The sequence below is a fragment of the Plasmodium falciparum genome (assembly GCF_000002765.6).
Source record: "Plasmodium falciparum 3D7 genome assembly, chromosome: 8".
Lineage (NCBI taxonomy): Eukaryota > Apicomplexa > Aconoidasida > Haemosporida > Plasmodiidae > Plasmodium > Plasmodium falciparum.
In genome coordinates this window covers 1,270,001-1,292,500 of record NC_004329.3, presented here as the reverse complement: position 1 = coordinate 1,292,500, position 22,500 = coordinate 1,270,001, and the positions used below count along the sequence as shown (strand labels likewise).

The window sequence follows — 22,500 nt, the reverse complement described above, 5'->3', positions numbered from 1 at the left end:
CATGTAATATACTATTAGTTTTATATTTTTTTTTTTTTTTTTTTCGTTCCTTCTTTTTATACAACAATGAATATTATATATATTTATATATATATATATATATCATTGTAAAAAATTAATAATTATATGGTTATTTTCTTTTTTTTTCTTTTTTTTCTTTTTTTTGAGAGAGAGGTTCATTTTTTTGTTTGTTTCTTTATTTATTTTAATAAATAAACCAATGTGGACAGTTTCCTTGTATTATCAATAAAAAAATAGTTATAAAATAAAGGTATTTTTTTTTTTTTTCTTCTTCTTCCAGAAGTATACAACAATTTCTTGTGTTGTTTTAGTTTCATGTGTCCACTTTTCGTGTGTTATTATAATTAAGGTTCATAATAAGAAAAGGTCAGAACTAGCAATCATGAAAATATATATGTATATTAGTATTAATATATTGAAAGGGAAAAAAAAAAAAAAAAATTAAATAATATTATATAAAATAATAAATTTTAAATATTTTATGATGTTGTATAATTTTTTTGTAGATAATTTCATATCATAAAATATTTCTCCTTTTAATCATAATTTGTTCACATTTATTCAATAATATTATAAAAAAAAATAAAATAATAATAAAATGAAATTAATGATAAACGAAATTTTTATTTAATTATATAAATATATATATATATATATATATGTCCAGTTGCATCAATATTGTTATATTATATATCTTTTAAAAAATATATATAAAAAGTTCACAAACATATTCTTTATATATATATATATATATATATTTTTTTTTTTTTAATTATGAAAAGTGTGAAGAGAAAAAAAAAAAAATAAAAAAAAAACACATAAATTAAAAATATAAAATTAAAATACATGAATTGAAAAATTTCCACAAATTTTACAATTTGTAGAATTTTTTTTTTTTTTTACAATTGCAACCAAAATATAAAAATTTATACCATTGTAATATTTTTAAGGTATAATAAATTTACACCTCGATTTGTTGTTCCTAAATTATTAATATATATATATATATATATATATATATATATATATATATATATTTATACATATCTTTATATTTTTTTTATTTTTTCATAATGAACATGTACGTAATCTATTACTACTTTTTAATTTTAATTTTTATAAATTCCTGCCATCTATACTTATCTTCCGAAAACCAAAAAAAAACTATTGCTACTGTTCATAATAACACAAGAACGAATACATTAAAAAAAAATAATAGTAATAATAATAATACAAATGATATATTTGGTTTAAGCCCCTCTGAAGTACCAAATTTAATAGATGATGAAGAAGAATATGAAATACTTGAAGGAGTCAAAAATAATTCTGATTTAACAAGATCAACTAACATAGACCACCCCTCTCCTTCTTCTACTATGATAGACCTTGATAATATAATTACAGAAATCTCAAAATTAAAAAAAAAAAAATTAAAAAAAGAAATGAACAATAAATTAGAGCAACAAACAAATCAAAATAACAATACTATTCATCATAATAATGAAAATGAAATAAATACCTTCACACAAAATATTAAAACAAATTCAAATGAACTCAAAAATCAAGATTCATCAAATAGTCTTATTAGTACTAATAGTAATACGATGGATGAATTATTGTTATACAGTACTAACTCAGAAGATAATTTAGATATTTCTTTTGGTGAACTTCAATTATATGAGAACAGTGATGAAGATACAAGTGATTATGAATATGTTAATGAAGATTATTCCGTGAATCATATTTTTTCAAATGATACAGAAGAATCATTTAATATTTTAGAAGATGTTGAAAATATATCATTATCATCAAGTAATAGATATCAATATAGTCCTATCGGACCATATAAAAAAAAACACACAAAGGTTTTTGAAAATTTTAAAATGACAAGAAATTATGACGAATTTCTTAAACTCTACAATTTAAAAGATTCTTCAGATAATCAAGAAGAATATTATGAATTGTTAGCAGGAGAACCTTTTAAACTTAATAGTTACTATTATAGAGATGTAAAGTATGAAAATGTTAAAAAATATATATTTAAAGAAATTTATGATAATATTCAAAATATAAGTACAGAAAATAAAATAATTGTATCAAAAAAAGAGGAACTCTTTTTTTATTTTATCAAAAGTTTATTGAAAAATAATTTTATATGCTTATCCTATGAAGAAGAGGAAAATTTATTGAGTGAATCTAAACTCTTACTAGAAGCTATGATATCTAAAAAAATACAATAAAATATAAATAGCTTCATAAAATTATATTATATTATAATATTATCATTATTATTATCAATTAATAAACATGTGATTATATCAATATTATATAATACAAAAATTATATATATATATATATATATATATATTTATTTAAATCGTATACACTTTATAATAATAACAATATAATAATCCTGTAATTTTCCAAATCAAACACATATAAAGATAATATATAATTTTTAATAGACAACCCCCCTTTATATTATACAAAATAGTTATATTAAAATATATAAGTATATAACTCGTTATCGTATTAAACTTAAAATTTTATTTCTAACATGATGTACTTTTATATTATATAATTAATGATGTATATTATATATTTCATGTATGTAATAAGTTCTACATGGATAAAACATACATATATAAAAGTTATCATTTTTAATATATATATATATATATATATATGATCATTTAGAAAATAAAAAAAAAATAATAAACAAATAAATAACATTTTCTATTTATTTGTCAAATTTTTAATTAAATATCTATAATTATATATTAAAATTTTATGCATCAAGATAATCAAACATAAAACTATATTATATAATTAAAATATTACATACATAGATAGACATACATTCTATTAAAAATGTTCTTAATATTTTCACTTTCATTCTAGGAAAACAATAAAAAGTTTTTCTTAAATAAAAATAAAATATATAATGTTTTTAACGTTTTATAAAAACATAAACAAAATATTATATATATATATATATATATATATATATATTTATTTATTTATTTATTTATTTATCATCTATGTGGTGATATATTATGAATATTTGATATATGCAATAAATATATAAAAATATATAATTTCCTATGAAAGATTTGTCCAATTATATATATATATATATACCTATAAATAAATAAAAAAATAAAGTTAAAAAAAAAAAAAAATTGATACATTAATAATTGTTATATGAATAATAAAATTGTTACATATATAATAAATACACGTATTTTATATTTGCAACAATTTCAATATTTTCATTTTGTAGATGTTTTTTTTTATAAAAGTAAAAACCACAAGAGATAAGCCTGAACAGTTCGCAAAACAAGTTTGCTCACATGTTTACAGCACTCTGAGGCTAAAAATGTCGTCTACAATATACTTTAGATTATTTTTGTTGTTAAATTACAATAAAAAGAACATATTTTTCTTTGTTTAGAAAAAAAAAAGATACGTCTTTATGGGATTATTTATATGTTTATGAAAATCTATACATAATATATATAGATTAACGCATATATTAAATTTCTCTTTTACATTAGCAATAAAAAAAAATAAAACACAACCTTATAACAAAAATATACAATTATATTATTGTTTAATCAGTATGGGTTCTGACTTTAGAATCGTTCAGTCATTATCCAACAGACGTAGCTTCGCAACACTGGTTTATCAACCCAATTGCTGTACCAATTGTCTGAACCAACTAATCCTCTCGTACCAAGTTGGATTACTGTCACAATACTATATATATATATAATAATATAATAATATTCATCAGTAGGGTAAAACTAACCTGTCTCACGACGGTCTAAACCCAGCTCACGTTCCCTATTAGCGGGTGAACAATCCGACACTTTGAGACTTCTGCGTCCCAATGATAGGAAGAGCCGTAATCGAAAATACAAAAAGCCACGTTGCTAATATCGCTAAGCAGCCACAAACAAGTTATCCCTGTGGTAACTTTTCAGACACCTTTATATGCACAGTAGTAAATAATTTTACGTCATTTTGCAAATATAAAGGATCGATAGGCCACGTTTTCACGTTTTCTATTCTTTCTGAAAATAGAAATCAAACAAGCTTTTCCCCTTTTAGTCTACAAGAGATTTCTGTTCTCCTTGAGCTTATCTTTGGACATCTGCGTTATTTTTTAACAGATGTACCACCTTAGTCAAACTCCCCACCTGACTCTGTCTCCATAAAAAGTGATACACATAAAATATAGAAAATATATATATATATATATATTTATATAATAGTCATTCACTAGATAAATGGATTAGTAAAAACTTTTTAAAAGTAGTGGTATTTCACTGACGTAAAAACATTATTTCAATTTCTACTACCACTTATACTATACCTCTTAAATCTTTTTACAAAGTCAGACTAGAGTAAAGCACAACAGGGTCTTCTTTCCCTGCTGATTTTACCAAGCCCTTTCCCTTGGTTGTGGTTTCGCTAGATCGCAAGTAGGGACAGTAGGAATCTCGTTAATCCATTCCTGATGGTCCTTTTTATCGACCATACATTTTTGGCTACCTTAAGAGAGTCATAATAGTTACTCCCGCCGTTTACCTGCGCTTAATTGAAATTTTCATCAACTTGACATTCAAAGCACTGGGCAGAAATCACATTGTGTTAATACCAGTTATAGCTTTTCACAATGCTATGTTTTTATTAAACAGTCGGATTCCCCTTGTCCGTTTCAGTTCTGAATAAACACAGCTAAACAATATTACATAATTTTTATTATAATAACAAAATATATGTAATATCGAAGAGAAAGAGAAAAAAAAAAATAGAATAGAATAGAATGGAATAGAATAGAGTAGAAGAAGAAATATAAAACATTTTAACATATTAAATATATAATTAATTAATTAATCTTAAAATATAAGAAAAACTAATATAAATATATAAATAAACATCTTAACATTTTTATTTTCAACCACAATTCTTTTCATTTTTTTCTTTTCATTTTTTTCTTCTCATTTTGTGTTATCAGAGCCAATCCTTTTCCCGAAGTTACGGATCTAATTTGCTTACTTCCCTTACCTACGTTTTTCTATTTAACCAGAGGCTACTAACCTTGGAGACCTGATGCGGTTATTGGTACGTTCATTTTTATAATTGTAATTTAAGAATATAAAAAAAAAAATGGTTAATGTAAAAACACTATAAAAATATATGAAAGCAAAAAAAGAAAAAAAAAATAGAAAAAAAAGCTGAAGGTTAATATTTTTTTTTCTTTCCTTTCTTTACTTTTTCTTCTTTCATACTTTTATAGTATTTTATACATTCCCATTTAATTTAGTGTTCCCTCCTTTTTTCATGGATAGTCCATACAACTTTGGATAATTCGTACAACAAACGAATTACTATTACTACAAAACAATTCATTAATATATATATCATGTGTACCGGTCCACGCATATAATAAATAAATTGCTTATTGTAAATTCATCGAACCTTTTCTACAAGTAAATCGATTTCGAAGGTTTGATATAAAGTTAAAGTGCAAAGATAACGCACTCCAAGCGTAAGGCCTATGTTAAGGAGTTCATTTATTTATATATATGTTACCATCTCTATTTATTAGTTCTTATTACATATGGCGCAGGAATATCAACCTGCTTCCCTTTCGAGAAGAGAAAAAACACTACTATACTTTTCATATAATAGGTAACCTCAATTTATAACGCTTTTCAGCTATCTCTTAGGAACGGCTAACTTTTGCTCAAACATAGTTTACAAAAAACCCTTCTCCACTTCAGTCTTCAAAGTTCTCATAAGAATATTTGCTACTTCCACCAAGATCTGCACTAGGGAGATGTTCCACGAAAACTCACGTATTTCGCTTCAACACAAAACCCCACGATTTTCTACTCATAAAAAGAATCTAAAAAAATAAAAAAAATATTGAATTTTTTTTTTTTTTTTTTTTTATGGCTTGGTATCGGTAATCCGCTTTAGCGCCATCCATTTTCAGGGCGAGTTTATTAGGTAGGTAAGTTGTTACACACTTCCTAGCGGATTTCAACTTCTATGAATACCGTCCTACTGTAATCACAAACCAACACCTTTTTAATGGTATCTAATGAGCGGATATTTAGGCACCTTATCCAAGCGTTAGGAGCATCCCTCATCGCCAGTTCTGCTTACCAAAAATGGCCAACTTGGAGTTATCTTATTTTTAAATATGAATGAAAATACAATAAAGTTATTTCCTCATTTTTTTACCTATTGAATCTTTCGATATATATAGGTCAAGGAATTATCATCTCCTTGAATCCTCTAATCATTATTTCTACCAGGTAAAACTATATTATAATCAACTCCAGCGATCCTGAGAGATCTTTCGAAAATAACCAGCTAATAGGCTTTTCGATTAGTCTTTCGCCCCTAAACGCAATTGAAATGAACGATTTGCACGTCAGTATCAACTCGATCCTCCATCAGATTTTACTCTGACTTCAATCTCATCACGTTTAGTTCAAAGCCTCTCGGGTCCTAACAAGTATGCTCTTACTCAATAAAGCATAATTGCTCACCGGTATTGTATGCATTTGTGTGGATTTATAAAAAAAATTTAAAACCCCACAAAATCTACAATTAATAAACATATATTTTTGTTACATTAATTATGCGTAGAAATTTTTATACTATGTTTATTCTTATCATATACACTTGCACATTTGTTAGACTCCTTGGTCCGTGTTTCAAGACGAGTGGGTTAAAAAAGTACTTTATAAAAACATCTTAATTATATTATTTCGCATCATATACAATTAATATAATTTTCACAATCCTCAGTAAATTAAATAAATGTATCTTTCATATTTTTCTTTTTTTTCTCCCTTCAGAAAAGAAAAAAAAAAAAAGAAGCAAGTTATATTTTTCCACATTAGCTTAGAAAAATAGTCAATAAGGGAAAAAAAAAAAAAAAAAAAAAATAATAATTAAAATAAAAATAAAACAAAATAAAAAAGCAAAATATAAAAGGAAAAAAATAAAATGAAATTAAATTCAATTAATTCTTTTATTTTATATTTTGCTTTTTTTTGTTTCTTTTTGTTTTATTTTTATTTTAATTATTTTATTTTATTTTTTTTATTTTTTTTTCTTGTTATTGTGTTTATTTTTGCTCCACGATTATTTATTTTCATTCACTCATGTTTCTTTTAATAAGAACATAATATTTATATATATATATATATATATATATAGTATGAAAGACAACTTTTGTATCATTTTTATCTTACCTAAAAAAAAGGATAAGAATAAAAATGAATATTATAACAAAAGCTTCAAAAAATTTCTTTTTAAAAAAAGAAAAATTTTGTTTTGATACTTGAATATCTACATCCTTTTTTAAGGACTCCATTCTTTATTGCGCGCACCAAAATCTCTCATTTTAACTATGTTGTTACTTTTTTCCTTTTTTAATCCGTTCCATCTTAACGATTTCAGGTACTATTTAATTGCTCATTCCTGAGTACTATTTCATCTTTCCCTCACGGTACTTGTTTACTATCGGTTTCTTACAAATATTTAGCTTTATGTGAAATGTATCACACTAATTAGTGCTCCAGTCTCAAAGAACACGACTCAAAAACAAAACATTCCAATTGATCAGTTTTATGATTAAGAATACGGGTCTTTCACCCTCTAAGGAGAGACATTTCTATCTACTTCTTCTCATTGTCATATTATAAAAAAGAACTCTTGGAATGTTTTTCAACTTGACAATTCCGACAAATCGCGGGTAGCTATCTGTCGGATTTTCCATGTTGAGCTTTTCTTTGTTCACTCGCCGTTACTAAAAGAATCATTGTTATTTTCTTTTCTTCCGCTTAATAATATGCTTAAGTTCAGCGGATTTGCTTTCTTATATTAATAAATCCTTTCCATAATATATATTAATATAAATTATAACACGTTTAAATTACAACACGTATAAAAAAAAAAAAAAAAAAAAAAAAATATATATATATATATATATAATAAGAAATGTAAATGTACATAAAAAAAAGTATATAATAAGAAATGTAAATGTACATAAAAAAAAGTATATAATAAGAAATGTAAATGTACATAAAAAAAAGTATATAATAAGAAATGTAAATGTACATAAAAAAAAGTATATAATAAGAAATGTAAATGTACATAAAAAAAAGTATATAATAAGAAATGTAAATGTACATAAAAAAAAGTATATAATAAGAAAACAAATATATATAAAAAAAAGTATTAGAGTAAGAAGAAAGTATTAGAGTAAGAAGAAAGTATTAGAGTAAGAAGAAAGTATTAGAGTAAGAAGAAAGTATTAGAGTAAGAAGAAAGTATAAGAGTAAAAATAAAGTATATATATGTATAAGAAAAAAAGACTATATATAAAAAAAAAGACTATATATAAAAAAAAAGTCTATGTATAAAAAAGAAAGTCTATGTATAAAAAAAAAGTCTATGTATAAGAAAAAAAGACTATATATAAAAAAAAAAGACTATATATAAAAAAAAGTTTATGTATAAAAAAAAAAAGTTTATGTATAAAAAAAAAAAGTCTATGTATAAGAATAGAAGACTATGTATAAAAAAAAAGTCTATGTATAAGAAAAAAGTCTATGTATAAGAAAAAAAAACTTTGTATAAGAAAAAAAATCTATGTATAACAATAAAAGTCTATGTATAAGAAAAAAAATCTATGTATAACAATAAAAGTCTATGTATAAGAAAAAAAGACTATGTATAAACAAAAAATCTATGTATAAGAAAAAAAGACTATGTATAAGAATAGAATATTATGTATAATAATAAAATATTATGTATACAAAAAAGAAGTATAATGTATATGAATAATTTATTTTTAATTTTTTACTTTTTATTTTTTACTTTTTATTTTTAATTTTTTACTTTTTATTTTTTACTTTTTTTTTTTTTTTTTTATTGTATATATAAAAACATTTACTATAAACAAGTTCAACGAATGAATTAGTGAACAGTAGAAACTAAAAAAATATATGCATAAATTATTATGAAAAAACATGAAAACATTAAAAAAATTATATAATCTAAGAAACACAAAATAATGTAGTGCCTTTATAAAATTGTGAAAGGATTATATATTAAATCTTTCCAAAATATTAAAAAAACTATATATATTCAAAAGTACATCAACAAAATAAACTATATCCTCAAAAAAATACTGATCGTATTAAATCTTTTCAGGGACATTAAAAGAAATCTATATTCCTTCAAAAAACATGATTAACAATATATACTTTTAAGACACACGATTAAAACTATATTTTTTAAGAAATATAAAAATAAATTAAAAGTTTTGGCAAAACAATATTAAGTTAAAACTTTTAAGGGCAATATTTCTTAAATATATATACTATTTTTCTTCATAACATTTAATCTTCCATAGAATCTTGTATACCAATATAAATAAAAAACGTTCTTTATATTATACACAATGAGGGGATTTGTATATAGTATAAAAAAATTTCATATCTATATAAAGGCTTATATAAATATATATATATATATATATATTTAGAATTTCCAATAATATTCTTGGGGTTTAGAATATAATAAATTTTCTAAATATATACTCTTCTCTCAATTTCCAAAAATGTGTTGTTTTTCTTCAATTCATTTATATTGCTTATGTGTATTTTCCTTATAACATTCTGTTTTTCTTCAATATCATATATTGTGTGATTCTATTTAACAATACAATTTTCTTTATGAACTTTTTATATTTCGATACACATTCCATATATGCTGTTCTGTGCATAACAATATTATATGTATCTAATAACATATCTTAAAAAAGTCTTATTGCAAATAACCTTTTATACACAGTTATTCTTTCTCTATCACATTATATATATATAATTATTTCCTTTTTCTGTTTTGTCAATTCTCAGATTATCCTATCTGAATTATATGGCTTCCTTAATTCTGAGGCATTTTTTGTTCTGAATTTGCCTTATTATAGTTTTTATAATGTGTTCTTCTATACATCATAATACACTTCGTCTATTATATAATACCTTTTTTTTTTTTTTTTTGAGCTTTCTTTACTTTAATCTCAGTTCATTTCTTCTATAAACCATTTAGACATTGGTATATATAAAAAATAAATTAAAAATAAAGCTTCTTCTTTCATATATGGATATATATATTTTAACGTTTCCTTTTAAATGTCAGTTCTGTTCTTATATAAAACCATTAGTTGAATTGGTATATACAAAAAAAAAAAAAAAAAAAACTATCATGCTGTTCTGCATATCCATATTTATTTAAGACATCTTTGAGTACATCATTTTGTTTTTTCTGGATTTCATTTAATTATAACATACCCATATATATGTATACATTTCTGTTTCAATTATCTTATATCTTTTGATATACTCAAGATGTTTAAAACTTCTCTTTGTTCTACACCTTTTTATTCATTTTTGTCTTCTAAGTTTTATTTATGTTGTAATACCATTTCCTTTCTTCATACATCATATTATATATATATATATATTAACAATACTTAATGGTAACCTTCTTTTTAAATGTTCTTCATCTTCATCTTCATCTTCATCTTCCTCTTCTTCGTAATCTTCAATTTTAAATTTATATTTACCAGGTAAGTTCATAAAAAATTCATATATATTGAGACAAATAAAAAGTAACTCTAGTATTTGACGTTCTAAAGTTATTTATTTTATTTTTATTATTCCAGTTTATTTCTTGTACAAGCAATTTTACGTCTTGATATAAAAAAATAAAGAAATCTCATTTTTATAGTTATTTTAAGGTATTATAATATTATAATATTATCTTATTCTTTTCTTTTAAGCTTCTGAGTGCTAACTTAAAAGGTTATTTTTGTTTTTTCTGAAATCTTCTTCAAGATAATAATATATTTTAAATACATCATATTGTTTTTTTGATCTTCATCAAATGTTATAAGGTGTAATTTATATTTAAGATTTAAAGACTCTTAAAGTAATTTTTCTTTAGAGCTATGTTTTTATTGTTAGATACAATTGTTTTTAACTTAATACAATTCATTCTTTTTTATTTTAATTTACTTCAATAAAATCTTTATTTCTTCTAGTAAAATCAATATAACTCTATCATCTATAATATTAAATCTGTGTTTTCTTATTTTTTCTAGGTTCTTTCAATCAACCCTATTATATTATCTAATTCGTTCACATATTATTCTTAGATTATAAATCTATCTATAAAAATACAATTTTATACTTTTTAATTTATTTAACATTTCTTATCCTTATACATATAATCCTTTTACTTTTAAAACCATAATAAGTTTATAGATATATATATGTATGCATCTTATAATATATAATTCCCATAATGCCCATTTAATGGAATTTATTATAATTTACACATATTTCATTTTAATTATCAAAATATGCCCACTTTTACATTCGTATCATTACTATCAAAATATATAGTAAAAAAAATAAAAAAAAATTAATGTATATACATATATATGTATATGAGAAAATAAGAAAAAAGAAAAAAAATAATGTACATATGTATTTGAGAAAATAAGAAAAAAGAAAAAAAATAATGTACATATGTATTTGAGAAAATAAGAAAAAAAAAAAAAATAATGTACATATGTATTTGAGAAAATAAGAAAAAAGAAAAAAAATAATGTACATATGTATTTGAGAAAATACAAAAAAAGAAAAAAAATAATGTACTTATGTATTTCAGAAAATAAGAAAAAAAATAATGTACATATGTATTTGAGAAAATAAGAAAAAAAATAATGTACATATGTATTTGAGAAAATACAAAAAAAGAAAAAAGATTATATATATATTAAAAAATGTGAAAAAAAAATATATATATATATATATATATATGTGACAAAATGTCAAAAAAGTAAAAAGATTATATTGTTTAGTTATGAGAATTTCAGTAAAGAAGAAAAGAGATTATATTGTTTAGATATGAGAATATTCGAAAAGAAGAAAAGAGATTATAGGTTTAGCTATGAGAATATAAGAACAAAAGAAAAAAAAAACAAGCAAAACAAATAAAAAAAAAAAAAAATATATAAAATACTATAGAAAGTTATAAAGAAATATATAAAAAAAAAAAATATATAATATAATATAATACAACACAATATAATATAATATAAAATAAATGTTATAAAAAAAAAAAATATATACTAATATAAATATAAGTAAATATATATTGTGTAGTGTAATTTAAACGAATTACAACTTATAAAATTTTAAATTATGTACTATGATCATTCCATATAAGAATACCTTATTCAATCTTCGTGAGAAGATAAAGGTATAATTTATATTCAGCATTCTGATGATACACAGTCATTGCAATTTTCATTGCTTATCGCATTTTGCTGCGGCCTTCATCGCTGTAAGAACCAAGACATCCGTCGTTAAAATTATGCCAAAATTTTCTAACCGTCCATTATAAATATATTTAAATATAATTTATACATATTTAGGTTAGAAAATGTTGTTTCAATAAATGATTATATTATTAAATATTAAATGTAAAATGTTGATAATTAGTAATAAAATTGTTTATGTATATATAAATATATACAATATATATTTTCTATTCATATATTATGTGACATACACATATCAATTCCTAATTCAAATTCATATACTCTATGTTATTAAAAATGTAATAAATCAATTTAACTCAATACACTAATAATATTTTTTTTAATTAAAGTATTATTTCAACTTTTTCATCAATAAAAAATAACATCTCCTTAATGAAATGAAAATTTAAATCGAATGGTCTATTCTTTTTACATATTTTATGTAAAAAATTATTCTATTACTTTTTAAAATGTATTTCAAAACTTTGAAAAAAAAATTAACACTAAAATGTAATATTCAAATATGTAAGCACAAAAATGTAATCATTAAATACGTAAACACAATAATGTAATCAATAAATACGTAAACACAAAAAAGTAATTATTAAGTTTATTAAAACTCAAATAAAAACTTAACCCTATACCCTAAACCCTAACCCTAATATTAAACCCTAACCCTAACCCTAAACCCTAAACCCTGAACCCTAACCCTAATATTAAACCCTAACCCTAATATTAAACCCTAACCCTAATATTAAACCCTAACCCTAATATTAAACCCTAACCCTAATATTAAACCCTAACCCTAATATTAAACCCTAACCCTAATATTAAACCCTAAATATATATATATATATATATTTATTTATGTGGAGGTTAAATATTATAAACGATATAAGTAGGAAAAGAAATTATACTTGAATTGAAATGTTTGCCTTTTGATTTTTCACAAAAGTATTTTTTAAAATTATTATATTATTTATTTTTAAAAGAGAAAATAAATTTTAATATTATAATTTATTTATTATGCTATAAAATAAAAATTTTATAGTTTTTAGTTGGTTAATTATAAAAAATAAAAAAAAAAAAATAAAAAAAAAATAAAAAATTAGAATAAAATAAAAATAAACATATCATATGTAATAGGAAAAAAAAATTCTTAATAAATCTTATTAAGAGTTATAATAAAATTATTACTGTTAATATATATATATTCACACATAAAAAAGTAAAAAAAAAAAAAAAAAGTTATAAATTTTCATGTACCAATAGAATATATTATACTCCAAGGTTTATATAAACAAATATATTTCTTCATAGATTTTCATTTATTCAAAAATCTATCCTTCTTCAATATATATCAATATCTATGTCTGCACATATAAATATGGAAATATATACATTTATTTATTTGTCTTGTCATTATTCCTCCGCAATATCTTCATTTAATCTTCAATATATCATTATTAATATAATAATATAGCGCCATTTTTACTTGTATAGCTGCACATATTTATTCATGTAACACACACATTTAATTATAAATTTAAGTCTTATTAAAAAAATATTTATTCACGTAACACACATTTGATTATATATTTAAGTCTTATCAAAAAATATTTATTCATGTAACACACATTTGATTATAAATTTAAGTCTTATCAAAAAATATTTATTCACGTAACACACATTTGATTATAAATTTAAGTCTTATCAAAAAATATTTATTCATGTAACACACATTTAATTATAAACTTACGACTTATTAACAAAATATTCATTTTCATGTAACACACATTTAATTATAAACTTACGACTTATTAACAAAATATTCATTTTCATGTAACACACATTTAATTATAAACTTACGACTTATTAACAAAATATTCATTTTCATGTAACACACATTTAATTATAAACTTACGACTTATTAACAAAATATTCATTTTCATGTAACACACATTTAATTATAAACTTCAGACTTATTAACAAAACATTTATTCATGTAACACACATTTAATTATAAACTTACGACATATTAACAAAATATTTATTTAGACAAACATATATATATATTTCTTTTAATTTTCAACAGTAAATAAACACAACATAATATAAAACTATACAATCACTATTTACACTACATTTCACATTAACATACATTATTCAATATATTATATTTTAATTATTTACTTAAATTAAAATACAATATAATCAAACATAAAACACATCTATTCACCTCTTTACGTTAGGCAAATGATTTTTTTTTGTATATGCAACACTATAACACAAGGATAAATAAAAAGTATAAGAAGAGCATAATTTATGTATATGAAAATGTATATGCATAAATTAAAAATTATTTATACACATATATAAGTTTCTTTTATTTTTTTTTTCATTTTTTTTTCATTTTTTTTTCATTTTTTTTTTTCATTTTTTTTTTTCATTTTTTTTTTCTTTTATTTTTTTCTTTTATTTTTTTCTTTTATTTTTTTCTTTTATTTTTTTTTTTCATTTTTTTTTCATTTTTTTTTTTCATTTTTTTTTTCTTTTATTTTTTTCTTTTATTTTTTTCTTTTATTTTTTTCTTTTATTTTTTTTTTTCATTTTTTTTTCATTTTTTTTTCATTTTTTTCTTTTATTTTTTTTTTTCATTTTTTTTTTTCATTTTTTTCTTTTCCTTTTTTCTTTTCATTTTTCCTTTTTTCATTTTTTTCTTTTCCTTTTTTCTTTTCTTTTTTTCATTTTTCTTTTTTTTTTTTATTTTTTCATTATTATAATAACAATTATATAATGTTCTACCTATATTATCTTCATACATGCGGATTATAAAAATAATCCGGTCTTCGATTATTAAGATAATCCCGTCTTCGATCCTTGAGATAATCCGGTCTTCTTATAACATAAAGAATGTTATAATCCATATCCAGGTTCTGAAGACTTGAAGATCAAAAGAATTAACTATATTTATGATAAAATATAGTTAAATTCTTTTGAATAATCTTTAACACCTAAATGTAAAACAAATGGTCTAAGACAAAACGTACATATAATATGTCATATTATATACTTAATAATAAAATATATATATATATATATATATTGTATATGTATTTATATGTAGAAAATTCAAATAATTAACCACACACAAAAAAAAAAAAAAAAAAAAAAACGCAGTTTATTCCTTTCCAATATTATTGCGAACATGTAAATTAACAAACAAATAATACATTTACAATTCATTATTATATATATGTTTCCATATAATAAAACCCAAATAAATTATAATTAAAATTACAACTTATTCCCTACCCATAGAAGGACATATTTCTAAAGTACCAACTGATTAAAAACGTACTTTAGAATTTTTAAATACTTTTCTGTATTTTCCTAAGTGCATAATATTTGGCTGCTCCTGTGCCGTTTTCTGTATCAGTTTTTGCACTATTTATACTGTCTGATTCAGTGTCGGTGCCTTTCCATATAATAAAACCCAAATAAATTATAATTAAAATTACAACTTATTCCCTACCCATAGAAGGACATATTTCTAAAGTACCAACTGATTAAAAACGTACTTTAGAATTTTTAAATACTTTTCTGTATTTTCCTAAGTGCATAATATTTGGCTGCTCCTGTGCCGTTTTCTGTATCAGTTTTTGCACTATTTATACTGTCTGATTCAGTGTCGGTGCCCATGCGCCTCTGCCTGTGACCATGGGCATATCCCCCATGTTCCTGCAAACATGTACCTCAATGTACCCTAGTACCCCCCACACCCATTCATCCACTCACCCATGCACCTATTCAACTCCACGTGCTTGTATTTCCCCACCTCATATATGCATCTTTAACAAATGCATATATAAAGGTTCCTTTTATATATAATACCATTGCAAAATAAAAAACAATGATATTATATATAAACGTAGTCTTTTTCATGATTATTTAGTACCAATTAGATCCTCCATAGTACCATCCGCACACATATATATATGTATAAATAATCTCACTATTATTATTATACTCCAATATATATATCCTCCATCCCTTTAGTTAACCAACTACTTGTGACTTTCATATACACCAGACCATATTAGTATATACGTTGCAAAAGAAAAATAAACATGCTGTTTTCTCTTTTCTAATGCTATGTTCAATGTCATAAACGATTTTAAATGAGGTCAGAAGAGCTATCCTACTATTTATATTTAATAAAATATAATAATATAGTGGATTATGTATATAATAGGGATATTCTGATCAAAACAGAAAAACTATCATAAACATTTTTACTCTTCTATTCTTAAGTCGTATACACATATTACAAACTATAAGAAATTAATACCATCATTACCGAATTTTCTTTACTACTACTAATAAATATTATATGTTACACTCCTACTAATTGTTATTATTAACATAAATATCATTTGCAATTTTTTCAAATAATTAATTATATAATTTTCTGAAAAAATAACAAACAATAACATGTTATCAATATTCGCAGGTAAATAATATTTATATTCGCAAATAAATCTTTATATATATATATATATATATATATATATGTAAACACTCCAAGGCATACGTTAAACCTTAAAAAGAATTTATTTATTGAACATACCGACTTTTTGTTGAATACTACTAATATATAACTATACACTACTAACTACTAACTGCAGTTTTATATAAACATATAAAAAAAAAAACATAAATACATTTTTATGTCTGCAGTGTTCGCAAAAAACATTATAATTATTTATATTCGCAAACAACTCGAAGAATAACATACCATTTGATAAAAAGACTACTATATATATATACATATATATATGTGTGCTTTTATATGAGAAACGATTATTTTCCTTCATAATAAAAACTCAAATGTAGTTTTTCTCCACCTCTCTTGGTGCGTTATACCCACGAGGCTTTTTATACGTCAAAGGGATAACGTCATTTCTTGTACAGTTGAAATTCTTTGTATTATAAAAAATCACTCTATAATTACAATAATATATAAAAATATCATATAATGATAAGTTTTCACCACATCATTATATATATATATAAATATATTTATATTATTGTAAGGACAATGAATAAATCAACCTTAAAAGTGCATCCTAGATTTATTAAAAAAAAAACAAGAACAAATTTTATATTGTCCATTTTATTTCATAAACTAGATATATTTATATCCTTTTATATAAATATATGTATGCACCCCACCTTTATAGCCTCGTCAATGGCCTCTATAAGGATTTCTATAATTATTAAAAATAATTATATCGTTTCTATTTGCCGACCAACCGCCTCTTGTACTGAATTTTTATTAATCACCTCTATAATAATATATATACAACATGCTATAAAAATAGCCACATCATATATATACATTTATGTATTGATTAATTAAGAAGTAACCCCAAGGTATACATAAAAAATATTTTGAGGGTATTTTGACCAAGACAGGAACAGATCAAAATATTTTCATTACACCTCTACCTTTGAAGGCTCGTAAGACTCTCACAAAGGGTTTTAATAAAACATACGACTATTTAAAATTAATTATCATATGATAAAAATAAAAACTAGCTTTTTTATAAACTAGTTTTATATTTACCATACGATAATTAAATAAGAGATAGCTCAACCTAATATTTCTTAAAAAATAAAAGATCTTTATATATTCATCCTCTTGAACAGTAAAAATTAAACCGAACAATTAAAATATATTTACTTCCCCACCTTTAAAGGCGCGCAAAACCTTTACAAGGATTTCTTAAATAAGGGTACACCTGTTTATTCGTCCAACCTAAACATTAAAATACGACCTTTTTGAGACATAAATTCCATAATAGTAAATGCACATTACAATATATAAACTATAAATGCACATTACAATATATAAACTATAAATGCACACTTACTACTATGAAATTTATTTAGAGACAGCTCAACCTAATATTTCTTACGAAATAAAAGATCTTTATATATTCATCCTCTTGAACAGTAAAAATTAAACCGAACAATTAAAATATATTTACTTCCCCACCTTTAATGGCGCGCAAAACCTCTACAAGGATTTTTAAAATAAGGGGTACTTTGTTTATCCATCCATCCTAAGCATCCAGATACGACGACTTTTCACATACAAATTTCATAATAGTAAATGTGTACTACAAAATAAACTATAGTATACACACTTACTACTATGAAATCTATTCAGAGATAGCTCAACCTAATATTTCTTATGAAATAAAAGATCTTTATATATCTTCATCCTATTGAACAGTAAAAAATAAACCGAACAATTAAAATATATTTGCCTCCCCACCTTTAAAGGCGCGTAAAACCTTTACAAGGCTTTTAAACAAAAGGGTACACATGTGTAACCCTGCATTCTAAACATACACATACGACTTTTCACATATAAATTTCATAATGGCAAAAATGTGTACTACAAAATAAATTATAGTATACACAACTTACTACTATGAAATCTATTTAGAGATAGCTCAACCTAATATTTCTTACGAAATAAAAGATCTTTATATATCTTCATCATATTGAACAGTAAAAATTAAACCGAACAATTAAAATATATTTACTATATCTCTACCTTTAAAGGCGCGTAAAACCTTTAAAATGGCTTACAAAAAATACTCTACATATACCTTAAGTATCATGTATTTCACACAACATTTGTGATATATTCAATAACATTTCCACCACCACCACCCCCTTTTATACTTACGTAATATATATAACTCAAAAGTTATGATTATATATATATACACAATATATACATATTAACTAAATATTATATAATTGTGTAATATATTTAATTACTATAAGAACAATATATATATATATATATATATATATATATATATATTTGCACAATTGTCTTTCCTATACAATTATCAGTAATCATCAACACTTCTTTGTTACATTTATTACACAGAATAAAAGAGGGGTGAGGGGTGTACATATTTATTTAATGGAATTTCCATTATAAATTTAACATTTAGCTGTATAAACGTTAATTTATTATATAAAACATCCAGATTTTATTTTTTATGGATAAAAACCTTAGACTATACATATATTTCACATATACTGTATATCTCTCCATACTCAACTTTTATATAATTCTTTCTACAATATTATATATATGTTGATTTATTTATTTCATAAACATTTTCTTTCTTATCAAACAATCTAAAAGAACAGAAACTTTTAATGAAAAAGGAAAATTTCATGAACAAAAGAGTGAATTATTTAAATATTAAAAAATTAAAAAAGAAAATAAAAATTGAAAATAATTTTTTTTTTTTTTTTTTTTTTATATATATTATAATACTTCATAGAAACACATTAACTGGATTCATTTGTGATATCCTTTCTCTTTCTTCATGAGACGTTGCACAGCACCATTTGCATTTGTTTATTTTAAAATTAATTATATCATTTTCTAATTAAATATCTTTCAGAACATTTACTTCGCATGAAAACATATTTTTAAAATATGCCCATGCTAAGATATACGCACGAAAAACTGATGGCGTCATATATTATAATAGTACATAAATAATTGATGCCTATATAATATATATATATATATATATATATATACACTTATCTACAAGAAAATAAAAAAATTAAAAGCACATATATATACAATAACATAAAAATAAAATTTTACATAAATAAAATTTTGTATTTAATAAGAATACATATGTATTCCTCAAAAATAAAGTATAAAAATAACAAAAATATTTAATAAACCATATATATAATATAAATGATACAAAAACGTGCAACAAAATAAATAAATAAATAAATATATATATATATATATATATATATATATAATTCTTTTTATATTTTATATATCTTGCTCTTCTTTATTTATTATATATATATTCATAATTTTTATTATTTTATTTTTTTTTCTTTTCTTTTTTTTTTTGTGTGTTTGTGTATCATATTATATAATGTAAAACATTTTTTCATTTTTTTAAAGAACTTAATAAAAATCATAAAGTGTATAATTTTAAACATAACAATATTTAAAATTTAATATAAGCTTATCTTAATTTATATACATTGAAATTGTAGAGTACCTTCCATAAGTAAGCCTTTTAAAAAATATCCTAATTTAAATGTGCTACAAAATATAATTCATATATAAACTACTAAAATAACTACATCCAACGTTTAATTATAACAACTTAATAATATGCATAATACATTAACTTTAATAAAAAAAATTATATACACTAATTATAATTTATTTGAGTCCAAAAAAAAAAAAAAAAAAGAAATTAATCTATAATCACAATTCTGTAAATATTAACATTTAATTATATTTGCACAAAATCTTCACTTTTAAAAAATAAAATGTTTAAATACATCCTCAATTCATATATATAACTCATTTCCATATTCATAAAATATTACTACTTTTCCTATATGAAAATTATGACTTTATTGCTTTAGAGGTCTTAATCTTTTTATAATCCTTTCAAACAATAGCCCATCTAATTATAAAATGCTTCACATATCAGTAAATGTATCTTAAATATGAACGTACATATTATATAAGCTTAAAAATATATATATATATATATATATGTAGGTAGGTAGGCAGGCATATATTTATGTATATATGTATATATTCAACTTATAGTTTTAAAATTTATCATGGCCTTATCTATATCAAAGGGACCATAAAATCTTTTTCTATGTACTACAATATTACATCAAACATAGAAAGCATAGACTTTTCTTTATAAAGAACTTTTTCATATTTTAAAAAATAAAATTAAACATTTGCAAGATTCTTTAAAAGATTTATCTATTAATTTAAGTACTTTATCATAATAAATGAAGAAAACATAATGAAAATATGTTACTCACTTAGCATACATATATCTTATTACTTTCAAAATATAGGATATTTGAATATCCTCATATTATCTTCATTTTCCATACACAAAATAGCTAGCCAGCTAGCCAAAATCAATAATAATAAAAAAATATAATATTATACATACATATATATATATATATATATATATATATAAATATACATATGTGATTATCAATTTAATTTTATATGTATTTATAAGAAATAAGTTTTGGAAAAAATGAATTTAAAATATTTAATTCCATATTTATAATTATATATATATATATAATATATATATATATTTTTTTTTTTTTTTCATTATTTTTTAATTATACAAATATATAAACTATAACATATTTATGCTTAAATTTTATACTTTCTATTTTGTATTATTTTATTCTTTAATTTTTTAATGTAAATATACTTTGAACATATTTTATTTTATATAAAACATAATATTTCAAAAATAAATAATTAAGCCCATCACAATTTTGCGTTAATAAAAAAAAAAAAAAAAAAAAAAAAAAAGATAACAAATAAATGTGTAAATAAGTGAATTCTGAACTACTTGACCACATTGTATAAAAATAAATAAAATACACAAAAACGAATAAGGTATTTTCGTAAAAATTATAATATATTTTTTCATGTCATAATTAAAAAAAAAAAACAATAAAAATTATTTATTTAAATTATTTGCTATTAGTTCCTATTTCGTCAAATATATGAAAATATTACATTCTAAAAATTTAGGAACTTCATATATATATAATATATATATATATATATATATATAAATATTCGACAATTAACGAAAATATTAACATATGCACATTGTATTTATAAAGATACTTATGTGTAAATATATATATATATATTGCTAATCATATATTTTTTATAATAATCTTTTAAATAAATAATGATGAGTTGATATTCATTGTAAGTTTCTTTAAAAAAAAAAAAAAATTATTTTAACTTGTATGCAAAATTGTGAAACGAACAGAAAAATGTATTGTTAATATACAAAATATCAATTCAAATAAAATTAGTATGAATAATCAACAGTTCGTCTAATATTAAGATGTGAAACAAGGAAATGTAATAAATCAAAACTTGAATAAAATCGAAA

General features: G+C 21.6%; 1 protein-coding gene and 6 non-coding genes across 7 annotated transcripts; 1 reads left to right on the top strand and 6 right to left on the bottom strand.

Annotated features, from left to right (window-relative positions):
* Positions 1-1,094: 1,094 nt before the first annotated feature.
* Positions 1,095-2,261, top strand: PF3D7_0830300 (sporozoite invasion-associated protein 2; the record flags this gene model as incomplete). Its single annotated transcript, XM_001349192.1, has 1 exon — positions 1,095-2,261. One exon carries the CDS (start codon positions 1,095-1,097, stop codon positions 2,259-2,261), a length of 1,167 nt encoding a protein of 388 aa, XP_001349228.1.
* A 1,291-nt stretch (positions 2,262-3,552) lies between these two features.
* On the bottom strand, positions 3,553-7,923 carry PF3D7_0830200. The gene has a single exon (XR_002273088.2). It is a non-coding gene; the product is annotated as a 28S ribosomal RNA (ribosomal RNA).
* An 816-nt stretch (positions 7,924-8,739) lies between these two features.
* Positions 8,740-11,566, bottom strand: PF3D7_0830100. Its single transcript, XR_002966636.1, has one exon. It is a non-coding gene; the product is annotated as an uncharacterized ncRNA (non-coding RNA).
* Positions 11,567-12,386: 820 nt separating this feature from the next.
* PF3D7_0830000 lies at positions 12,387-12,497 on the bottom strand (the record flags this gene model as incomplete). Its single annotated transcript, XR_002273087.1, has 1 exon — positions 12,387-12,497. It is a non-coding gene; the product is annotated as a 5.8S ribosomal RNA (ribosomal RNA).
* A 1,208-nt stretch (positions 12,498-13,705) lies between these two features.
* On the bottom strand, positions 13,706-16,876 carry PF3D7_0829900. Its single transcript, XR_002966635.1, has one exon. It is a non-coding gene; the product is annotated as an uncharacterized ncRNA (non-coding RNA).
* A 168-nt stretch (positions 16,877-17,044) lies between these two features.
* PF3D7_0829800 lies at positions 17,045-19,783 on the bottom strand. The gene has a single exon (XR_002966634.1). It is a non-coding gene; the product is annotated as an uncharacterized ncRNA (non-coding RNA).
* A 627-nt stretch (positions 19,784-20,410) lies between these two features.
* PF3D7_0829700 lies at positions 20,411-21,223 on the bottom strand. The gene has a single exon (XR_002966633.1). It is a non-coding gene; the product is annotated as an uncharacterized ncRNA (non-coding RNA).
* Positions 21,224-22,500: the final 1,277 nt, after the last annotated feature.